This window comes from Rhyacophila brunnea, unplaced genomic scaffold (genome assembly GCF_057557595.1).
Source record: "Rhyacophila brunnea isolate RB1 unplaced genomic scaffold, BYU_Rbru_1.0 scaffold_3, whole genome shotgun sequence".
Taxonomy (NCBI): Eukaryota; Metazoa; Arthropoda; class Insecta; order Trichoptera; family Rhyacophilidae; genus Rhyacophila; species Rhyacophila brunnea.
In genome coordinates, this window is record NW_028232965.1 from 1,223,301 (window position 1) to 1,245,551 (window position 22,251).

The 22,251-nt window shown below is 32.6% G+C and overlaps 1 protein-coding gene across 3 annotated transcripts; it reads right to left on the minus strand.

Annotated features, from left to right (window-relative positions):
• Nucleotides 1-6,938: 6,938 nt before the first annotated feature.
• Lkb1 (Lkb1/serine/threonine kinase 11) lies at nucleotides 6,939-22,014 on the minus strand. 3 transcript variants are annotated; one of them, XR_015071374.1, is made up of 7 exons: nucleotides 21,276-22,014; nucleotides 20,669-20,854; nucleotides 15,772-15,908; nucleotides 13,472-13,657; nucleotides 11,571-11,740; nucleotides 9,999-10,093; nucleotides 7,430-8,069 (listed from the first exon to the last, which is right to left on the minus strand). XR_015071374.1 is itself a non-coding variant. In XM_085952874.1 (6 exons), exons 1-6 carry the CDS (start codon nucleotides 21,816-21,818, stop codon nucleotides 7,909-7,911), a joined length of 1,383 nt encoding a protein of 460 aa, XP_085809000.1. In that variant the 5' UTR covers nucleotides 21,819-22,014; the 3' UTR covers nucleotides 6,939-7,908. The 3 variants fall into 3 exon arrangements, 2 of the variants coding, with proteins under 2 accessions (XP_085809000.1, XP_085809001.1); XM_085952874.1 differs by lacking the exon at nucleotides 9,999-10,093 and having other exon boundaries at nucleotides 6,939-8,069; XM_085952875.1 differs by lacking the exon at nucleotides 9,999-10,093 and having other exon boundaries at nucleotides 7,430-8,066.
• Between the last annotated feature and the right edge of the window lie 237 nt (nucleotides 22,015-22,251).

The following is a 22,251-nucleotide window of genomic DNA, read 5'->3' on the forward strand; positions in this document are numbered from 1 at the left end:
TCTAACGAACCACAACGCAATTTTAAATGAATCCACGAGCCGGAACGGTATATTTTGGAATTCCACGAACCACAACGGCGCTCCGGTGCGTTCCTGTCCATTCCGAGCGCTGACCCTGCATTGAAATCAGACAGCTACAGAAAATGTAGGCATGTTCTAATGACTGGCATCAATAATAATATATTTGTATTTATATATTATCGTTAACTGTAGCTTTGTAAATTGCGGTGCGGTGTAGTTAATACGATATTCTAAAATATCCTTTTTTTGACGATATTACTAATACCTACCTATATTAGTTTTTTTTTAATTATAAAAGATTATAAATGAGACATTATTTTGTTGGTCCATGGTTGAACCGTAATAAATTGTATTGTCGTCGTAAATCACTAATAATAGCTTTCATCCGAAAATAATAATGAGTCAGCAAAGCAATTCAAGTGCAACTAGGTAGTACACGTGGAGTTTCTTTTGTTTATGAAGTAGACACACAGTTGCAAAAAATATATTTTTATAGTGTTTGCAGTTACCTATGTTCAAACTTTCACGTCGGAAAAATCGGTATAATATCTTTTAGTAGGTACAATGAATATTTACTTTTATTTTTTTACATTTTTATCTCTTAATTTTATAGGTACCAATAATAAAATTATAAAGTAGGTACCTACTTACATACCTAATATGTAAATAAATAATCATAGTGAACCTGTTTGTGTTTACATGATATTGTGTTATAATATTATATTTTATTAACTATATATAATAATATGTCCATAAGATCGGTGGATTGTAGGTAGGTACAAGAAATTCACTTTAAGATTACTGAATCATTCTAATTTCATAAGTACTTACCAAATAATATTATTATATAAATAAATATTATCATACTCAATCTGATGTAGGTATATACATAATATTATACTATTATATTATTTCTTAGTGGTGAAGTGTGGAGGTAGGCTGTCAAGATCCGACATAAATAGTGCATTGTGAGTCATACGTACCTATTTGTTTTTCTTGAACGAGTACTACAATAATTTACATAGTATGGTGTTGGATAGTTTTAAAAAATCAGATAAACCCAGCCAAAATAAAACCATAATAAGTAGTTTCGGTACGCTTTGGGCAATCCGACAATTTTGTGCACACTTTTTCATTCATACTTATTTCTTTTCGTTGAATATAAAATAGGTACATATTATTATTACACGTCATGTTGTTGGTATTTTTTAACTCTTCAAGTGAAGCGCCTAGTTTCAGAAGCCCCTAAAAAGGTTTTCATAAAATTTTGAGTTTGATATATATTTATATATATGTTTTTGTCCACTATATATTGGACAAAATGTAAGCAATAAAACTTAATGTGTTCATTAAAATATATCGAAGCCAATATTATTTCATAATATGCTAGGTATCTATTATTTTATGTGGCGAACGTAATAACGAACGCCTGCACACGTGTTATTCTACCTTACAACACCCTCGACCGCTTCGGATGAATTAGCCATCCCCACTCTCCGTGAAATTACAGCGTGTGTTCGTTGTTCCATTTAAAACAGATCGAGACACACCGTGGTTTGGTTATGACGTACATTTATCGATGTCCGATTATTATACACGATTATAAGATAATTGCATGTGATATACACAGAATAACATGTTAAACGATGACTAAATAGTATTTAAAAACATACTCTACCTTTTGAAGCAATCAATTAGCTATTAAAATGCCAAATTTCTATCGGAGCACTGAGTGGACAGCATGGGAACGGGCGTAATTTTTTTACCATGGTAAGGGAAAGGTTAAAATAAAATATGTATTGTCTAACGAGAACTTCTTGTCCATGTGTTAAAACAGTGAACTAACAAGCAGTGGCGATGCACCCTTGAGAGCGCTAGAGCGTTGAACACCCACTCAATTTAAATGAAAAGATTTTTTTTTTAAATAAGTATTTCATTTATATTTGATTTATTAAAAGTGTTCTGATCTATTACCGTAGTCATTAATTCATCTACAAAAATAAATTCTAATAAATATGTGTTTTGAACCGGCTATTTTAAATATAATATACAATGTTCACATTCACGCGTCGCGCCGGCATCGTCCCGTGTGGTTTCACTTTGCCAAATGCCTCGCCATTCAGGCGCGCATTCCCAGAGCGCTCAATTAATCATGCCTTGTAATGGGAATGAGTGCAACAGCAATAATGTTCGTCTGTAGCTGGTAACGTGAAATAGCAATACTTCTTGGAGCGCCGCTCAAACCTCCCGAACGCGGATTCGCATTAATTGTCTGTTATTTACAGCTTAGATATTTTTTATAATGCTGATGTTGCCTCAGCATTATTAAACATTTTAATAGAAAAAATCTTATTGACACATTTACGAAAACGGTTTTACTATTAAACTTAATTTGCACTATTCCGATGACATCAGTGGAAAGTGAAAGATGTTTTTCCCCCACTCAAATGGATCAAGTGTTTTAGCAGAAACACCATCACGCAACCAAGATTGAACGCATTATATATGCTCAGTATCCAAAAAAGAATTATACAAGACATTCCTGACATCAACAAACGTATGATTGAAAAATTTATGTCGATGAAAAACAGAAGAATGGATTTCTCATACAAATGAACAATAACATAGGTACAAAAAAAGTGAACTCCCAGTAAAATAACTCACCGGTCGCCATAAAATGATCAGGAGTGATATTAAAATTATTATTAGTAAACTTTTGGTTTATTGCGAAGATGAGAGTCACATCTAAAAAGAGAGCCGATGCATAATGTAAACACGCGTTGGCCATGACAGGTACGTCACTGAGAAATCTTCCATATGCGACTACAGCGACTTACAGTTATCAACGAGATCTTGTTGTCGGACAGTATTTATAAATTGACATAAAATGGTAAAAGTATGATCTATGAAATCTGAATAACAAAAACTAACATCTGGTTACTTATCACTGTTTTGAATAAACGCATGCACCGCGAATAAAGTATTCCAAGTATTTCATTTGGACAACAAACGCGACCCGAGAACTACAAGGTTCTAAGTGTCGATTTTTGGCCAAACTAAAGTAATAATGAGGAAGTCTTCCAAGTCACATTATCTACATACTATATCAATATGAGGTCAATATTTCTTATATTTTTTCATTAAACCGCAATACTACCGAGTTCTATGTGCACTTTACAAAATATCTGTGGTACTACAGAGTTCTATCATAATCTAAAAAGATCCGTCGTTCTACAAAGTTCTATGTGCTTTGACATTTCGTGGTTGTGAATACATTTAAAGTTGTTAAAATGGTTTAAATTGCAATATGAAGAGTAAAATCTTGTTGTTTTGTATTTAAAATTTATTATTTCGACTTCATGCGGTGTATTTAACAATAAACCACGAGTATTTACATAAACTACTATAGCTTCGAGATACATAACCTCAAAAAAATGTTTCGTGATATTTGATATCAACAGTAAATTGTGAACTCACTAATAGATGAATAATAATATTATGAAACGTAAGTAAGATTTGATTATATTATCGTTATTTTTTTAAAATTTCGTTACAAACGACGTTACAGTTACATATTCACAAACCGTTAATTTGATTGATTGATTATTTTAATAATGTGAATGTCGAACGATTTATTCTTTAACCTTTTGTTAATAATAATGTCTAAATATTGAGAGTATTTTAAGGCTATTTGATTCATTTATTTAATGTTTTAGGTTTAAAAGTCTTCCTGGAAGTGATATAAATGTTTGAGATGTTTCAAATCTCAGTAGATGAGGTGAAGAAATGGTTATGTTGTATTCTAAAATCCCTATTCCTGAGAATTCTCACACTATAGAGATTTAGTATATTAATTATACAATATCATTATGATGTTATGATGGATCTGAAAGATATGTCTCTTGCTGGCTTGAAGTTTATTCTAAAACTGAGGCGAATAATTTAATAGAAGAAGTTTACACAACATTCCCTCAGCCATTAGTAACAACAATCTTGTATGCACAATTACAATAAATGTATCTGATGTAGATGAAGACAACAAGCCAGTTGAAATTGAACAATAAACATTGGGCTTGTGCATCAACAATAGTTTTTTTATTTTTAGTTTATTCTGGTTTTGCGATTGACGGATATTCTTGCTGTCACCTTATCCAAAATTCAGCAAGACTTCTTTCATTAAACTCGACTTCAACGGAATTATCTGATCTAATATCAACCAATTCTTCTTGAGCTGCCCACGTAATATGATCATATTTTAAAGTTTTAGCAAATGGTGCTCTTATGCAATAATTGTACTTTTGGTCAGTGTTGCCATCTTTTTCTATGCTGATTATAGTACAAAGGCGTAAAAAATATAGTATTTCGGAAAAATATATAGTACAGGAACATTTTTTGTCTTGAATCCTTTAAAATTATAGTATTTTGGTATATTTGGCGTAAAATTATAGTACTTTACATTTTTCGCGGAATCAAAATTATAGTACATATACTATAATTATAGTACGGTTGGCATCACTGCTTTTGGTATTCATTTAAGTTTGGGAAATATATGTTGAAAAATCGTTGTGATTCGACAATGTGATCAAGTATAACACTTTTAACTTGAAGTTGAGAGTGGTATTTCATTGGTGGTAAGACACTCTCATTCAAGCATGAAAACATGTCAGTGCATCCTTGATTAAAACCTTTTGGCCAGGAAGAAAGTTTTTTTAGAAAGCTTGAAGTTTGATATTCAGAATTAAAATGTTGATATCTTTTCCCTGAAGAGAATGATTCAATAATTCATTTAGTAATACGCCAAATAAGATGAAACATCTGATTTTTTGTCATGAAGAAAGAGGCAAGTTCATTACTAAGTTCTACAATTCTTTATAAAGTATTTTGATCGTGTGAAAATTTGACCTCGAGATTTTGACTGATTTCGTCACAGGTATCATCCAGTGATCACGTTATGATTTTTATTTTTTCAAATACTGAAATATTTCGCGGCTCCCTGGCAGGAGCTCCACGGCGCCCCCCAGAAGTACTAGTATAGATAATCGGTACCCTAAAAAAAATTCCTTTGTCAGAAACTATTAAACATTCAAAATCACATTTAGTACTTACTTGACTTTTCAATACGTAATTAATAACCGAAAATTGGCTGACTATCTTCTGAGCCTGTCATTTTTCAATACATATGTTTGAACCCAATAGGTTGAACAAGCGGCTAACATCCATTTCTTGTAAAAAAAAAATTTGTTAAATCTCTCCGTAAGGCTGTCAAGATGCACATCGGATTGTAGAGTCAATAGAAAAAAATCACATCAGCCTACTCATTAACGTAAGTATAGTTATACACTTTACCCATAATTATAACAACATTTTTGAGTTATCACATGAAGCCGGGATTTGAAATGAAACAAATTTTAATGTGAGTTTTCTTCTATATTTAATTTAACAAGTATTTTTGAACAATTTTATGTACTTATACAATATAATAATGTGAATACAAAAAACAGCCACAATTTCATGTCTAGCATTTTTTAATAATGAAAAATATAATTAAGCAGAATGCCAATGACTCATTTGAACTGTTTTCCATATTTTTATGAATTATTGTGAATTGATTTTCAACATTGTAAGGTCCACCGATTTATTATTTTGTAAAATTAGAAAAACTGTATAAGACAAAAAACAGTCACAGACACTCCTCACTGGTACATAATTTATAAAATTGAAAATAATAAATGAAAGGTTACAAAATTCAAAAAATATAATTGATTTAACTCTGAAGGATTACAGAAAATAACACTGGATAATAAATAAAAATACTGCTAATGTTTAATAATATGGAAAATACAATTTATAAACAGAAGTCCCAATAAATAATTCATAAAATGTCACTATAGATTAACTTTACAATAGTTTTTTTCTGACTAAACTAAATCTTATATTTGTCTAATACGGCCGGAAATGAAAACACAGTAGAAACCTGATTACCCTTAATGAGTATGACAAATTTTATAATGGCAATACTTTATGAAATGGATAAAATACAGTAGAACCTCGATTATCCGGATTTTCGATTATCCAGATTCTTTTCATTAAAAGACAAATTGGATATAATCGATGCTTTGAAACGCGGTGACTCGGGACGTTATCTATCTAATAAATATGGTGTCGGAACTTCAACTATCTCGGATACAAAAAAAACAAAGTGAAACTATTATGAAGTTTACTATTTGTTTAATGTCAGAAGATGGAAGCTCAGAGAGGAAAGTTATGAAAAAATCAGGAAACAAAGAGGTTGAAGAGTGTATTTTTATGTGGTTCATACAAAGACGAAAGAGTCACGTCGGTAATACAACCGATGGATCAGGGTGTAATAGAAACGTTGAAACGTTTATATAGAAAACATATGCCTCGACGATTATTGCTAGCAGATGAAAATAATGAAGTAACAGTTAACAGCTTCTACAAGAAAATAAATTTAAAAGATTGTTGCTACATGTCAGCAGATAGATGGAATTCTTTAGATGTGTCAACTTTGAAAAAATCATGGAACAAAATTTTGAAAAGACCATTAGTAAGTTCCAGTAACGCGGTAGAACTTGCTTTAAGCTTTAAGAGCATACTTCAGTGAAACGGCAAATAATTTTCAACAACAGGTGGGACAATATTTCGGACTCGTTGCCAATCGGAGAGCAATAGTCGAGCTGTAGGCACACGTCAATTTGTTTTATGATGGCGTCGGAGGAATATATTCTTGAATCGTGTAAAATTACTAAAAAACTTTATGCATTTACTCGAAAAAGAAAACATGTCAATGAATATATTATTATTATTACTAATATAACAATAAACATAACATTAAATGGACGTAGGTTGAATTTTTATGACAAATTATGTTTTGTTCTGCACGCGTCTATCTTTTTAAACCATGCCTCAGCTGAAGTATAGCCTTGACTGAAAATCGATAATTGATTTTTTAATAAACAATAATTTATAATACGTGTGTATGTATGTATATGTAAATCTAGACAAATAAAAATTATTCATACAGAATATACTTGTCTTTCCCTGTCAATTATGATTTTTTTTCAATTATCCGGATTTTTCCTTATCCGGACTATTTTCATCCCCAATTAGTCCGAATAATCGAGGTTCTACTGTATGTTGAATTTGATATGAGGCAAAACAATGTGATCGATCAAGGAAGACTGGCGCAAGACAACGCTTACGTGTCAAAAGTATATCTGTAAAGTAAATTAATCGACAGAAATTCAATTACTTTAACAAGAATATTTCAGTTAAATATTTTTTCAGATCCGAATTTTCAAAGATAATCAGGTTTCTAAAATTTTGTGTTAGTTATCAGAGTGAACACACTTATTTGTATAATCTACCAGAATATTTTTGTTTTTTTGTATTATCAACGTGTTACTAATTAGGACCACAGTACATACTTTATATAGGTTATTCAATCTCATATATTTTATAATCACATAAAACCTTCGATTGAAACAATTTATTCATTAAGTTTCATCAACGTTTACAACAGGCAGTATTTTGTATAATTTCATATAAAAAAAAATATTTTATTCTCTAGAAATGGCAACTTATAGGTATGTTTGTACAAAATATATACAAATGTCAGGGGTCTTGCGGTCTCACGAAGACCGAACAATTAAAACGCATTTTCAAAATTGACAAGCACGACCGTAAGTAGAAACAGTAGAGTCGACGAATACCGGAAAGCTTTGCATTCTTAACTCGATTAATTTCAAGTGTATTTATTATTCAAAATTGGTCTGTGATACGTGGATTTTTTCAGCTCAGTGATCGGTTGATAGATAGTGATGATAGATTTGCGACTAAATTGTTAAAATATCCACCGAAACATAATCACGATAGTTTGCAAGCGGGAAACTTTTTCGATGAGATACAGGAAATGGGCTTGCGCCACCGCTTTTTGCCGCTCTGGTGGTGCGCTTGCGAACCGTTTGCAGGTTTTGAATTCGGCGTATGATTCTCGTCAGAAGAGCATTCGATCTGTCTCTTTTCTTCTAAAAAACAAAAACACAATTGGTGTAACGAAATTCGAGCGAGCCAAATTTAATAAAATCGACTAAAGAAAAACAAAGTGATAAAAAAAATGATAATATTATGTACTGTTATTAGCAAATGGTGCGATAAGTATTCACAGGATTTATTTTATGAAATATAATAATATATACCATTATAAAAAAAATTATAAATTCTGATGGAGGATTTTTAGAAAGAAAATATTATACTAACGGCCCACGTGCTCGTCGTAGATCAAAATTGAGTTTTTATTGTATTTTCAAACCATGATCCTGGACACTCCTTAAACGTTGTAGATAATCTATTTGTATAATTTTGAAGCCTTATTATCCTTTATAGTTATTTTAAACATTTGATGACTGCATAAAGTATTTTTATTACATAAAATAGTATTCTTTTAAACTAATTTATGTAACAAAAATACTTTATGCAGTCATCAAATGTTTAAAATAACTATAAAGGATAATAAGGCTTCAAAATTATATAAATAGATTATCTACAACGTTTAAGGAGTGTCCAGGATCATGGTTTGAAAATACAATAAAAACTCAATTTTGACCTTCGACGAGCATGTCCCCCCTTAATAATGACAGATATTAAAGTACATAGGTGTAGTAATTAGACTAGATCGGATAAAGTGACACAACAATGTCAAATTATTAGTGGCAAAAGGCAACTTACAGAATAATAATGTTGTTCAAAATAATTATTATGATTCAAACAAAAGTTTATAAATTTTCTATTGTTGCAATTCTGGTGAACAAAAAGGTATACCTACGTACGGGCCCCTAATACATATCGGGGACTCAAAAATATTAAAATGTGCCTAAACAAACCATTTTTTTATAATTAGTAGTTTTGCTTTTCCTTGCAAAAAGTCATCTATAATCAAGATATATAAAAAAATAAACATTTTAGGCACTTAACATTGGAGGAAATAAACATCAATATAAATTGACCAATATTTCGGAACAAGACTTTTCCCCAGAGCATTAATTTATTTTACAAGCTCCGGGGCACCAGCCAATTTGAGAGTCCTGAGCCTATCGTAAATTCAAGTCTGCCCCTACTTTTGTAAATCCTCTTTTTGCTTACAAAATCGTATCCAAGGACACCATTGTAAGGCTATGAATGCTCATGATTTTTAATGACTACAAAAAAACTTATGACAATACAATGACTAGTTGATTAATAGCAGAGATTTTTTTAATAATAAATGTTAGTTACATAAAAGCAAAAAGGATTAGATTAATTGATTATTAGGGTACAAACACATCCATAATTGACAGGTTGACAACAGAAGTTATGTAAATGACACACAAAAAAATATTGAGGAAATGGATGAATAGACATCACAATAAAAAATTAAAAAGGCAGGTAAATCACCATTTCTACTTCACAACGGAGTTATCCACGTCAACAGTGTGCGGATATCTTTAACAGTTGATTTTTAGCCATTCGCACTATTCACTGGATCCAAACATAAATTGAAAATGAACAATGATCATGTATATTTAAGCAAGACGCGGATATCATTCGATACAGACATTGATTAAGAACCAAGTGTGTATACAACATTGCATGTTTATAAAGTGGGAATTTCTGGAAAATCTATGTTTGGACCGAGAGCATACACGTAACGGGCTAACCTAAAAACCAGATCGTTAACATAACCTCCACCCCGTGAAGAACTGCGCCTTGAAATTAAATATGGTAATACAGTATTTTTGTTACCCTTTTAATCAATATTGTAATTTATATACCATCTGCCTGTTTACACATTCTCAAATCGTCACTTACTATTTTATTATCAACCCTGTGTCAAAAACAAAGTTCATAATACCCTCATAATGAAGTAGGACATTTAATTGAGGAAACCCAAGCAAAAACGAATATGCTTTTGCACAAACCTAAGTGAGATTGTAAAATGCTGAGCTAATGTTGTCATGCCTCTTGATAATGTTTCTGAAAGTGTGATGGAATCGTACCTAAGCCTACAATATACCTATGGGGAAACAAATCAGATAATAATTATTACGTACTCAATTACAATTAGTTACATGTGTGAATGTGTATAAGCATTTAGTTTTAGACAAAAATTATGAGGCGTTATGGTAAAAAATCACAATAATCCACCGAGAAAAATATATATTTAAATAACCAATAGGCCAAGTATATTATTTACCTAAAAAAGGTAATCTGTGTTGTGTCTATAGCCACATTCTAGTTAAACTATATGGCTATTAAGTATATGAGAGAACATTTTATTTTGTTAGAAACTATTCTGAAGAATTATTTATTTGTCTCTCGATAGGTCTATAAATAGAATAATATACTATTGGCATTGTCTATTAAATTACACATGTCTTTCTGACTCTTTTTTCTAACTGGGATATAAATACCGCAGTAATAATGTGAATACACAATATTGCGCAATCTTGAATATTTCCACTTGTTGAGTAAAAAAGGAGTATAAGTAAAAATTATTGTGCAAAACGTTGACTACTTTTTGCACCATGCATGAGTCAGTAATTCCAATTAATGATCATTGTGCAATCCACTTGAACTTTCTGAAAATTATGTCTTCTAACAAACACTAAAGTGATTCACACATAGATAAGATGGAATACACTTATAACAGGAATCAAACCTAACCTGACCGGATTCGATTATTTACAATTTGAAGATGAAGGAAAAAGGCTTCGGTTATATAAAAAATATAAATATTTACTTACTGGTGTTTTACACTTATGTTTGAATAAGGAAGGGCCTTACATATAATATACTATATTATAGTACTTATTTAAATGCATAAGTCGACTTATGCACTAGTCAGCCGATTTTAGGATAAATCAGAGGTAAGAATAATTAATGCATAATAAGTGAGTGAATTGGAAAGTCATTGGAACAAAACTGACGGCCACTATCAGATGATTACGTTTTGTAAACGGAAATAGTGAATATGGTTTCGGACAAACCAAGATAGTATTGAGTGCCGATTATCTACACAAACACCAACCAAAAAGGAATGACTAATTTGAAAGCGTTTAATGAGTGGAGAATTTTGTAAAAAATATTAATAGAGCGCATGGAGTCATTTCAACAGTAAAAACAATTAATGCTGGGAATACTTCCCCTATCCGTGGTGTGATATGTGCATTAACAATTAAAACACTGATAAAGTAACCATTATACCATTGTAGGTACCTATGTCAATTAAAAATTATTTTAATAATCGTTACGAAAACTTAAATGGTATTAAATTTGATTGTGGGAAGCGACGCTGCCATGTTATTGATGATAATATAGGTAAAAAATGTCATCTAAAATACATGGGGATCTTAATTACTTAGTTTTACACAATGTCGACATTCTATACATCAAGCCTTAAGACCTTGTCGAATGTGATTGCCCTACCTACCAACCTACCGATCAAACCAATCAAAGCAATCACAGATAATGACAAACAGAATAAATCTTACCATTAAGGTCATGTTCGGTATAGTAATTAGAATCGTTAGACACGTCCGTGGGTTCATAATGATAGTCCATAAGATAGGGCAGAACGGTCATTCGATGCAATTCGTCACCCTGCAACGGTGGAATGGGGACCCAGTGTTCGCCTGCTCGCAGCGGTTTTCGCTCCATCCAACTAAAAATATCATTTTATGTCGGTCAGGATAAACCGTTTCACAATCATACTTGTAAATATGAATATGAACTATGATTTTTTGCCAATGAAAAATAAACATAAAAAAAATATCTAGTATTTTATTTACATGTCATCATGATTTAGGAGGTAAAAAGTTTAATAGTTATATTAATTTTTTCCAAACTGGCAACTTTATGTAAAAAATCTAAGAAGTGGATGTATTTTTTCATATATTTTTATAAAGATATTAGTAATTTTAATTATCTTTTTATCATCTTTAAGTTTACAAAAATAGTCATTTGATTTCATAAATCGAATGGGATGTCGTAATGATGATTTTTTTTTTATAATTCGTAATTGAAATAGATAATATTGAACATAAATGATTTTAAAAACACTCATGAGAAAATATAGCCAATAGAATAAATATTACGGTGCCATAACTCAATTTGGAGAGCGCTTATGAGCAGGTATTAAAAAGGCCAATAGTTAAAGTTTGTCGCAATTAAGGATGGCAGTCGTAGCATAGTGGTAATGCACAGGGCGCGATACCCAAGAGATGCAGATTCAATTCCTGCCGGGTGTCTTATTTTTTTCAAAAAAAGATTTTTTCTATCGGCTATATTTTGTCAGGAGTGTTTTCAAAATTATGTATGTTCAATAATTAAAATGGTACCTACATTCTTAAAATCTTGTGAATTATTCGTTGAATAAAAGAAATAGTTAATTAAATAGGTAATATGTTTAAAGTGAAGCCTTTACTGAGCCTTTTTTAAAGAGGTACCTAGCGGAAAAATACGAAGCTTGCAATTTGAGATTTTTTTTTGATAATTAACAATTTCAACTGTATTAATTAATAAATATGTATCTGAAAACATTAAAAAGAAAAATATTTTTTATTTAAAGTCAACTTACAATTGTAAAAAATGTAATAAAATGTGAATTTGTTGAATCGGACCGCACCCTATTATTACATATATTTTATGGTCATATTTATTATTAAAATTTAGTTTATTAAGTTTTCTAAGCATCACCTAAGAGATTTTTGACTAATTCATAGTTTTAATATTTTTTATATCTATTTTAAAAACATCAATTTTTATAAAAAATATAAATGTGTACAACTTGAAATCCCTGTTTATTTATGTATGGTCCCAATATTGAAGCTTGATTTGATATAAATAAAACGGATTTCAAGTTATACACATTTATATTTTTTATAAAAATCGATGTTTTTTAAAATACATATAAAAATATTAAAACTATGAATTAGTCAAAAATCTCTTAGGTGATGCTTAGAAAACTTAATAAACTAAATTTAAATAATAAATATGACCATAAAATATATGTAATAACAGGTAAGTTTGTCTTTGACTTAAAATAAAAAATATTTTTCTTTTTAATGTTTTCAGATACATATTTATTAATTAATAGTTGAAATTGTAAATAATCAAAAAAAAAAAAACTCAAATTGCAAGCTTCGTATTTTTCCGCTAGGTGCCTCTTTAAAAACGGCTCAGTAAAGGCTTCACTTTAAGGTTTACAATTTACTATTGAAAAATGCACCACTCGGTTTGTTCTATTTCATCAACTTTTAGGTTTTTGTGTTATCGTATCCTGTTGTGTATTGTGTCATACATACACTGGACTAATTTAATTTCATAATAATAATATGCCAACGATAACTAGTAACCGAGGAATATCCGAACGGTTCTGTATGTAATCACTCACGGCTGGCGTCTGATTTGAGGTATGGATAATCTAGTGTGCGGGTCCCTCTCCAGCATTCCTTTGAGGAGAGCCGCCAGGGGTTCTCCCAGTCCGGGGGGGAGGGTGTACTCCGCTCGCCCGATGCATTCAAACAGCCTATATATATTGCCCCCTTCGAACGGATAAAGACCCGTCGTGATATTATATCTGAAATAAATATTACCAAAACATGAGGAAAGCGATCGAGAGGATCAAAGCTGATATGTTATTTACAAAATAAAAAAATACACAAGGTAGAAATTGAGATAAGTAATGTTTTACTTTGGATGAGATAAGTTTCATATTTATTTTTTTATGATAGATATTTCAATAAATTAACGAATTATCTCATTATCTAATCTAATCAGTCAATATAATTTACATCAATTAAAGTTATATTATAATATTACACAACAGATTTTTTTTATATACTTGCATAATAACTTAACCATCATTGATAAACAAACACTTCAATGATGTATTTAAAATGAATATAATATGTAGATAGCAGTCAAGACTAGTAGATTTATGCAATATGACTATCATTGATTTGTTGAACAAAACGACATTTGAAAATACGAGGGTTGTCCACCAATTAAAGACCTTTATGATTTTAAAAATCAGGAAAATTCTATTTTTACAAAAGCATACGAAATTTTAGGTACATATTCCCCACTATTTTTTGACCCCGTTACGATCGATGCACATGGTGAGCCGTGACACTAGGTTCTCGATTCCCTAGTAGAACTCCGGCCCCTCTGACCTCAAAAATGTTCTCATCTCTTCCTCCACGTCCTCGTCGGTCGTTTTCCGGCCAAATGTTGCTTCGGGTGAAGAAAAAGAAGGAAATAACCCGGCGCCAGGTCGGGGTTATGAGCAGGATGACGGAGGACATCCCATTTGAATGAGTCCAAAAGCTTCAAAAAGACTAAAGCGCTTTTCACAAGATTTTGTTTGTGAGCTTCCGTCAGCATTTTGGGCACCAAACGAACACACCTCTGCGTACCCTAATTTTCCCCTCAAAATCATTTGTGTGAGCTCACGGACTGTCAGACGGCAATATTCACGAACTTTATCATTGATTTTCTTCAACAAAACGTCACCAATTGAGGACCTCCTTCCTCTCCCCTCCTCATAATGAATACTCGTCTACCACTCGAGAACTCAGTACACCATTTCCTGACATTCCAATGGTTTATCACATTACCATAATTGGATGTGAGACGATGGATTTCAACAGGGTGGATCGACCTCCTGGTTGAGAAATCGAAAGATTGAACGCACCTCGCAGGTTTCGACAGCGGAGCGTCCATCTCAAACGGACGCGAAGGTCATACTGAAGTAGCTACCGAGCCGGCTCACCACTCGTTCTGGAGAGGGAAGTCTATGCTACGCGCCAGTGCTGCCATCTTTTGAGAAATAACACCCGCGTCGCCAAAAATGAATAAAGGTCTTTAAGTCTTGGACAACCCTCGTACTTATTTTACTATTAATATAAAAACACTCTTGATTGAACTCAATGGCAAATCCAATAATTTATAAATGTCACGTTTACTTAATTAAGGAAGTATTTATAGAGCTATTAATCAGTATTGACAAAGTAAATAACATTAAAGTACTAGATTGGAATACAAAACAGTAAAGTTTGAATTAAGTAGCTTTTTTTTCTGCATGTCAGGTGTTTGGCTACAGGCTGTCACTTCTGAAGATTTCAAAGGCAACACAATTTTCTTCAGTTTGAAGGATCTCATTGAAATAACATTTTAGAGGGGAGAACAGTATAAAATTTGTATTAATTAATTACCATGTCCGATCCTAAGAAGATCATATGGGCCTCCAGAGCGGAGGTTGTATTAAAAGATTATTGTTTTTACAGAAATGGATTTTAGCCACTTGCTCAACCCATTAGTTCCATGCTCTAGTCCAAACACACGTTGAAAAACAATTTGCCAGACTCGGGATTCAAACCCGGGACTCACAACATTATAAAACGACACGGAAACCGCTCGGCCATTGTGGTACTTTTCTCATACATGATACATCACGAATCTTATGTTGGGCAGTCTTCAAAATACGAGTTGAAGTTTGACTTTGAATAAACAGAGTAGCAATTCCAGAAACCACTGATGGGTGTAGGCTTTAGGCCACCCGTCATGATCTGGTAATTTCGTGCAGTGCAGTTTTCCACTGTCTTCTTGATGCAGACTTGTACCATACAGAACGCAGAGCATGAAGATTATTTTCAATGTAAGATCACAAAAACGAAAAAGCTGTTCACTCACAATGTGACACCGCTACTCCAAATGTCAACTTTGAAGCCGGCAAATTTTTCCGCTCCGTTAGCTATCTCCGGTGGCTGGAATGCGGGCGAGCCCTGCCCCGTGTGACATGTATCGCCCGGAGAAAACATGTCCAATGCCTGGAAAGAATAAATAATTGATATGGGAATAATCGAAAGCTGTTCTTATTGTTCTCTGCACTAAAAAAATATAAGTTTCATACATTGACTACTTACATAGAAAATCTCAGTATCACAGTGGACACATTATCAGAATGAGTCAAAGCCATTAGCCGCGTACTGACTGAGCGAGCAGCCTCGCCATAGATTAATATACGTAAACGCCTCGCGACGCAAATTCTCAGTCAGTACGCGATTCGTCCGAGGCAAATGCACGCGCCGCCTCGCCCAAGCGTTGCCGCGACTGATCCAATCGTTGTCGGTTTATCGATGCTCAAAGGTGCTGTGCGCGGCTGCCTGACGTAATGATAATTTTGTCGCGAGCTGCCTCGCACAGCAATTTTCACGAAGCAAATGCCCGAAGCAGCCTCGCAACGCTACTCGCTCAGTCAGTATGCGGCTATTGACGTATCTTTTCAATAGGCACCCGTATTACAATGTAGATGGTGTATTTTTAACCACATTCATGTTTAAGAAAAAAGAAGAATAATGGTCATTTTGTCTTTCAGACTTATACGCGGCGTAAATGTAACTCTGCCATTCTTGGTGGTGTTGGCTTGTGTGTCTCTGATAATTACATTAGGAATCGAGGGCATCCGTTGTTTGTTCTCCCACGGTGCAGAACTAACCTGCCATTAGTAATGCCAATTGGGAGGGCAATAACGGTGTTTAATGAAATCGCTTCGGATATTGATATATTCCACTTACGTGAGGGTGAATTTAGGTGGACGTTGTTTTATAAGTTTTTAAGATAGGGTCTATCAAAGTTCACTCTGTGTGCTTCCATCTACTTTTACTTTGTTATTTTATTTTATTTTATTTCTGTTCTTATTTTATTAAGTACCTATTGTATTATTAATTCACACTTCTCGGTATTTTTTTTTTTTAATTATTAACAGTTATTTTATGTCATGTCGTGAACGCTTTGAATTTATAATTTGTTATGTTCATTATGTAAAATAAATAAATTTGAAATTGAAATTATATTCAAATGTATCAAATGTAAGTCAATAGTTTCATAGTATTAGATAGGATCAGAAATGCACTGAAACATTGCTGAGTGATAAGAATTTATTCAGTCTTCAGAATAAAGAATCATCTTTCTCAGTATCATAGTATGACTAACTCGACTATCGCTCGTGTTAATTATTTCAAAAATAATAATTCAACAATCTATATAAAATTAAATGAAATACATTTAGCCAGAGTCCAACTCCAAAAATCACCCAGAATGTAGTTACAGCCATAATGAATTATCCATGTATTTTTACGAATGAACTGTGAGTTTGGTCAGTAAATAATATATTAAGTATTTTGTAATTTTGATCATTTTTGTCCGCCATTGTTTTTCAATCTAGTTATGGACTTACACAGTCATTAATATGATTTATTGTTATGACTCAACATGCATATGAGGATTGGATATGAGGATTGGTCGCAGGAAAGATAGAGGTGGAAGTTTCTCTCGGCTACATGAGCTCAAGAATTGATTAAAACATTCAGGACAACGGAGAATTAATGCGGATGGCATACAACAGGGAGACGTAATGCAATTTGGTCACAGAAGATCTATATAGCAAAATAAATATTCATGTAGGTAGTTCATGGGTACTTATTTATGACCCAACTTTTAAATCGGAGCTGGAAATAGAACTGGAACGATGAGAAATGTGGGAAATCTAGAGATTCTTTTAATTTTGTAATATTTTTATTCTATCGTCGTTCACTCATGCCGGAGTCAATTATTCTTTCACATTTGAATCTTGCATTGAACTGCAGCGGTATTTGTGCAATAACTGACTAATGTTCCGCAAGTTGCATAATATATTTTCATATGTGGTGCAATACCAAATATTGCACAATATTTGTCATGACATCGTCCATGTGAATATCAAAAACCTTATGAAAAGTATATTATTGCATAATTTAAAAAGATATCACTGCATTGGCATTGGGACATGATAAATAATATTTAACATGACAATATCATGACAACTGATAAATATTTTATAGTTTAGGTAGGCACTCTACATTATACTTATGTTGGACACTTGCCGTTGTAAGTGGAACGTGCATATATTTTTTCATGTATTTCATTAATCTTTACCGGAACCAAGATGCCACTTGCCCAGTTAGCAATCGTCCAATTGTCCCGGCATTTAGATGTCAACACCAGATCGTCCCACACTCTATTTCGAGCAAGTATAACAAATCTTTACAGATTAACTCAGAAGCCCAAGCCATTAAATACTCAATAATTTATATAAGGATTTGATTAGTAAAGTTGTTTCCACCCATAAACGAAAAGATGAATGGATGATAATAAAATATATTATCTAACTATCGGGTACGGGTACATAATTTTAATAACGTTAACAATTGCAAAATGTCATTGCATCGGACAGTAATATTCTTTTTTCAGGATGACGCTCTCTGTTTTTATAGAACGATTGAATAACAATTCGACATATTATTATGAGTTACGAAGGTCGGTCTGTCAAGTTGATTCATTTCTGATTCATTTCTGATTCATTTCTGATTCATTTCTGATTTTTCAAGTGGCAGTGGATTTTTTCAAACTGTATAGTTTCATTTTTATACACATATAATATACTATATATCTCCACTATACCAAATGTTGATTATACAAAATGGTCATCGGTTCGATCTCGAATAGATAAGTGGCTAAGAATGTTAGGTATACAAGAAAATCGAAACATTCGAGGAAAATCCTGAGAAGTTTCTGAAGAAGAAACTGTCGCCTGACGAATGAGGTACTCATCGAAGCGCACCGCTTGTTTATAGAGCCAAGAATAATGACATTAATTCGTTATGGTTGGGACATTTACGATGGGTGGGTCATGGGGTCATGACGCAAGGATAGAAGAGTTTTTAATGAAAGTTTGAGTGTGAGAAAACAACATAAAGAAAAAAAGATTCCAAGTCACGATATGAACCCAATAGGTTGAGCGGTACAAGTTGGTTATGGGGAATACAGCGGCAAACACATTTTGAAAATAGCCGATATACTGGATTATTTGTTAAGTTGAGTTAGTTTAGGTTAGGTTAGGTTGACCTAACAAATAATCCAGTATATCGGCTATTTTCAAAATGTGTTTGCCGCTGTATTCCCCATAACCAACTTGTACCGGTTGAGCAAGTGGCTAACATCCATTTCTCGTAAAAAAAAAACAAAAATGATACAAAAACCTCCACTTTGGAGGCCCATAAATATGATCTTATTAGGATCGCAAAAGGTCTAAATACTCTAAATAATAAAATTTTGGGGAAATAAACATTTGGCGATGGAAATATTGTGACATGTACCAAGAATTAGTCGGACAACAGTTAACCTCAAAGGATTTGTCGATACCGCTTTATTTTTATCGAGGAACGAACATAAGTAGGTACTACATCAAATTAATCTCTAAGCCCAGGCGCGCACGGGTGACTTTTTGTCACGGTGACAGTTTAGTCGCTGTCACTGTCTTCCAATGGAGCGCGCACACGGGTGACTAAACTGCCACCCGTCACACTTTCATTCTAGCAATGGATTTCGAAGACGCAGCAGTGATTTGTGCTCTTATAACCAGACATAGAAAAAATGCACATAAACGGTACTTAACAAAGTAAGTAAAAAAAGTTTAACCACAAAGTTAATGCTTTAAATATAAATAAAATGGCCAATTCAATAAAATATCAGTTACCTACAAAAAAAAACAAATAATACTATTATTTATATTTCAGAATAAAGTGCAAAACCAAGGTAAAAAAAAAAGCTAGAAAAAATTATTATAAAACACAAAAATCCTGTTGGCAAATAGGTACCTGCATAATATATTTTTTTAATTATTAATATCCATGTCTTTTCTTTTTGTACAAGGTGGTTGTTAGTAATTTTGAACCATCACAAACACCCAGACTTTGAGAAAAACACATAAAAACTGTGTCCTCACCGGGATCGAGCCCAAAACTCTCGGGTAGAAGGCCAGCGCCTTACGCACTGCACCACGAGAACCGCCTACTGCATAATATTATTAAAAACACCTAGTTCAATAAAATGCCAGTTACACAACCAACAAATAAATTTGTATTTCAAAATGAAGAGCAAGACAAAACTGAAAGATTCAGACAAATATATTTTAAAACAAAAATCAATAAGCTAATAGGTAGGTACCTACTGCTATTATTAATTATGGTATTTTCAAAGTATATTTGACTGTTTTAGGTAATTTTATGTTAAAAAGGCAAAGTTGTAGCATTTTACGGTACTAGGAACTTTAAAGGAGGAGTTGGGATATTATCAGATCATATTATGCATCAGTCCCTGATTCATCAGTGATACTGATGCTATTTGTATGTCCTCCCGTCGTAGAGACGTGTGTTGAACTGAGCTGTGCGCGGTAGGGCTAAGAAGAACGCATTTATTTTTCTAAACTGAAATGTGATTTTGAAATAAATAAAATGCAATTTCAACTAAATTTTATTTATTATTATTTATTACTTAATCATTTTTTTGATTAGAACCGATCTTGTGAAAATTGTATGGATTTATAAGCGATTTCACTTTACGGCCAACTTTTTAGGAATACTTATATCTCGGCCGTAGAGAGGGGAATTAGCGTATAACATATTCACACTTTCAGCGGAATGTATAACAAGACAATCATAGTGTTAAGAAATGATAAAGTACGTAAAGAGCGATGATATTGTATAATTACCTCTGCTACACCAAAGTCGGATATTTTCAGCGTATGGTCCAATGTCAAAAGTAAATTGCCTGGTTTGATGTCTTTATGAACGACACCTTGGCTATGTAAATATTCTAGTCCGTCCATCAATTGGGTGAAATATGCGTGCGCCTGGTGCTGTGGAAACCTTTTTTGAGGAGTCGAATCCAGCATTCCCTGAAGATAACAACTCATATTAATTTTATTTTATTACAATATATTCCTAAAATGACACTAAACTAGGAAAATGTTTATCTTGACCATTCGACAGTTGGGAGTCCCTACTTCACAAGTTGAGGCCAAATTACTGCAATTAATTAGTCTATAAATGAGCAATTGTTCACAAAACAAAATGAATCTTGGTATACCTACCTAATTTCTTAAAATTGTTTGCACTCTTCAACACAAAAAAATGACAAATCTTATAACATGAGAAATAAGTTTCAATTAAGTAATGTATTGAAAAGATATGCCCGACACCCAATGCTAACATTTATTAATTAATTATGTTATGTTCTGCAACTATTTCTTACTACAAACAACACACATCGAAAACATTATCTCAGGACTCAATGAAAGTCTTGTAAGTTTGGTTTACCTGTAAAACACCGACACAATATTCCATAATCAGGTACATTTTTTGCTTTTCCTCATTGTACAGAACGTCAACGAGCTCAATGACATTTTTGTGTCTCAAGATTTTAAGGAGTTGTATCTCACGCTGAACATTTTGTTCCCCATTCGGTATCCTCCTTAATTTTCTCTTCTTAAGTATTTTTACTGCTCTTCTACATAATGTCTCAGAGTCCAGCATTTCTTTGACTTTGCCATAAGAACCTTCGCCTAACATGTCTCCCATTACATATTTCCCGATCATTTTGCATCTTTTTTTTTTACTTTGATATATTATTTCAGCACTATCAACTCTGTGAAAAAACAAGTTAGTTGGATCCAAGTTTATATCTAATTGGTCTATTTGTTCATCGTTTAACCATTTAACGGAATTTAGCTCGACGGTGTCGTCGTAGATAAAGTTCTCTTCTGTTTCTTGCCCAATTTCCAGCTGAGAGCCTTCACAGTCAAGATCTTCATTCCTATATAAATTCTCGCTGCTTATTCTTTTGCACATTCTTGGGTCCATTATCCCTCATCTATCCTTGGGACACAAAGAAGTAATCGCAGACATTTATCACGGTCTATTCTGTTCTTTCTTATATTCACAGCAAATTATCAAATATATCACATCACTTAAATTACCTAAAAATGCGTGTAATACCAATATTTTTTTTTGAAGTATAATTTCAATTCAACTCTATTTGATCAAAACCCACTGGACCAACTTTGTTGGTTGACAAAAGATAAAAATATTACATAAAATCTATGGTTAGCCGGTATACTGTTTTTAACCCGCTAACTATGACTAACTTAGGTAATTTAGGTAAAGTAAAGCTAACTTTTAATTCACATCATTTTAACTGCTCATATAATCTACAGAAATACTATAATTTTTTTCATGGTTAAATAAAAAGCTTATTTATTAAATTTTGTCGGTCGATAATTAAAAATAAATCAAT

Excerpts from the sequence above, each read along its gene's own strand:
- Lkb1 (XM_085952874.1), bottom strand. The coding sequence starts at position 21,818 with ATGGACCCAAGAATGTGCAAAAGAATAAGCAGCGAGAATTTATATAGG. Across the intron at positions 20,855-21,275 it reads ATTGTGTCGGTGTTTTACAG|GGAATGCTGGATTCGACTCC; the intron begins GTAAACCAAACT and ends TGTTATCTTCAG. Across the intron at positions 15,909-20,668 it reads CCGACTTTGGTGTAGCAGAG|GCATTGGACATGTTTTCTCC; the intron begins GTAATTATACAA and ends TATTCTTTCCAG.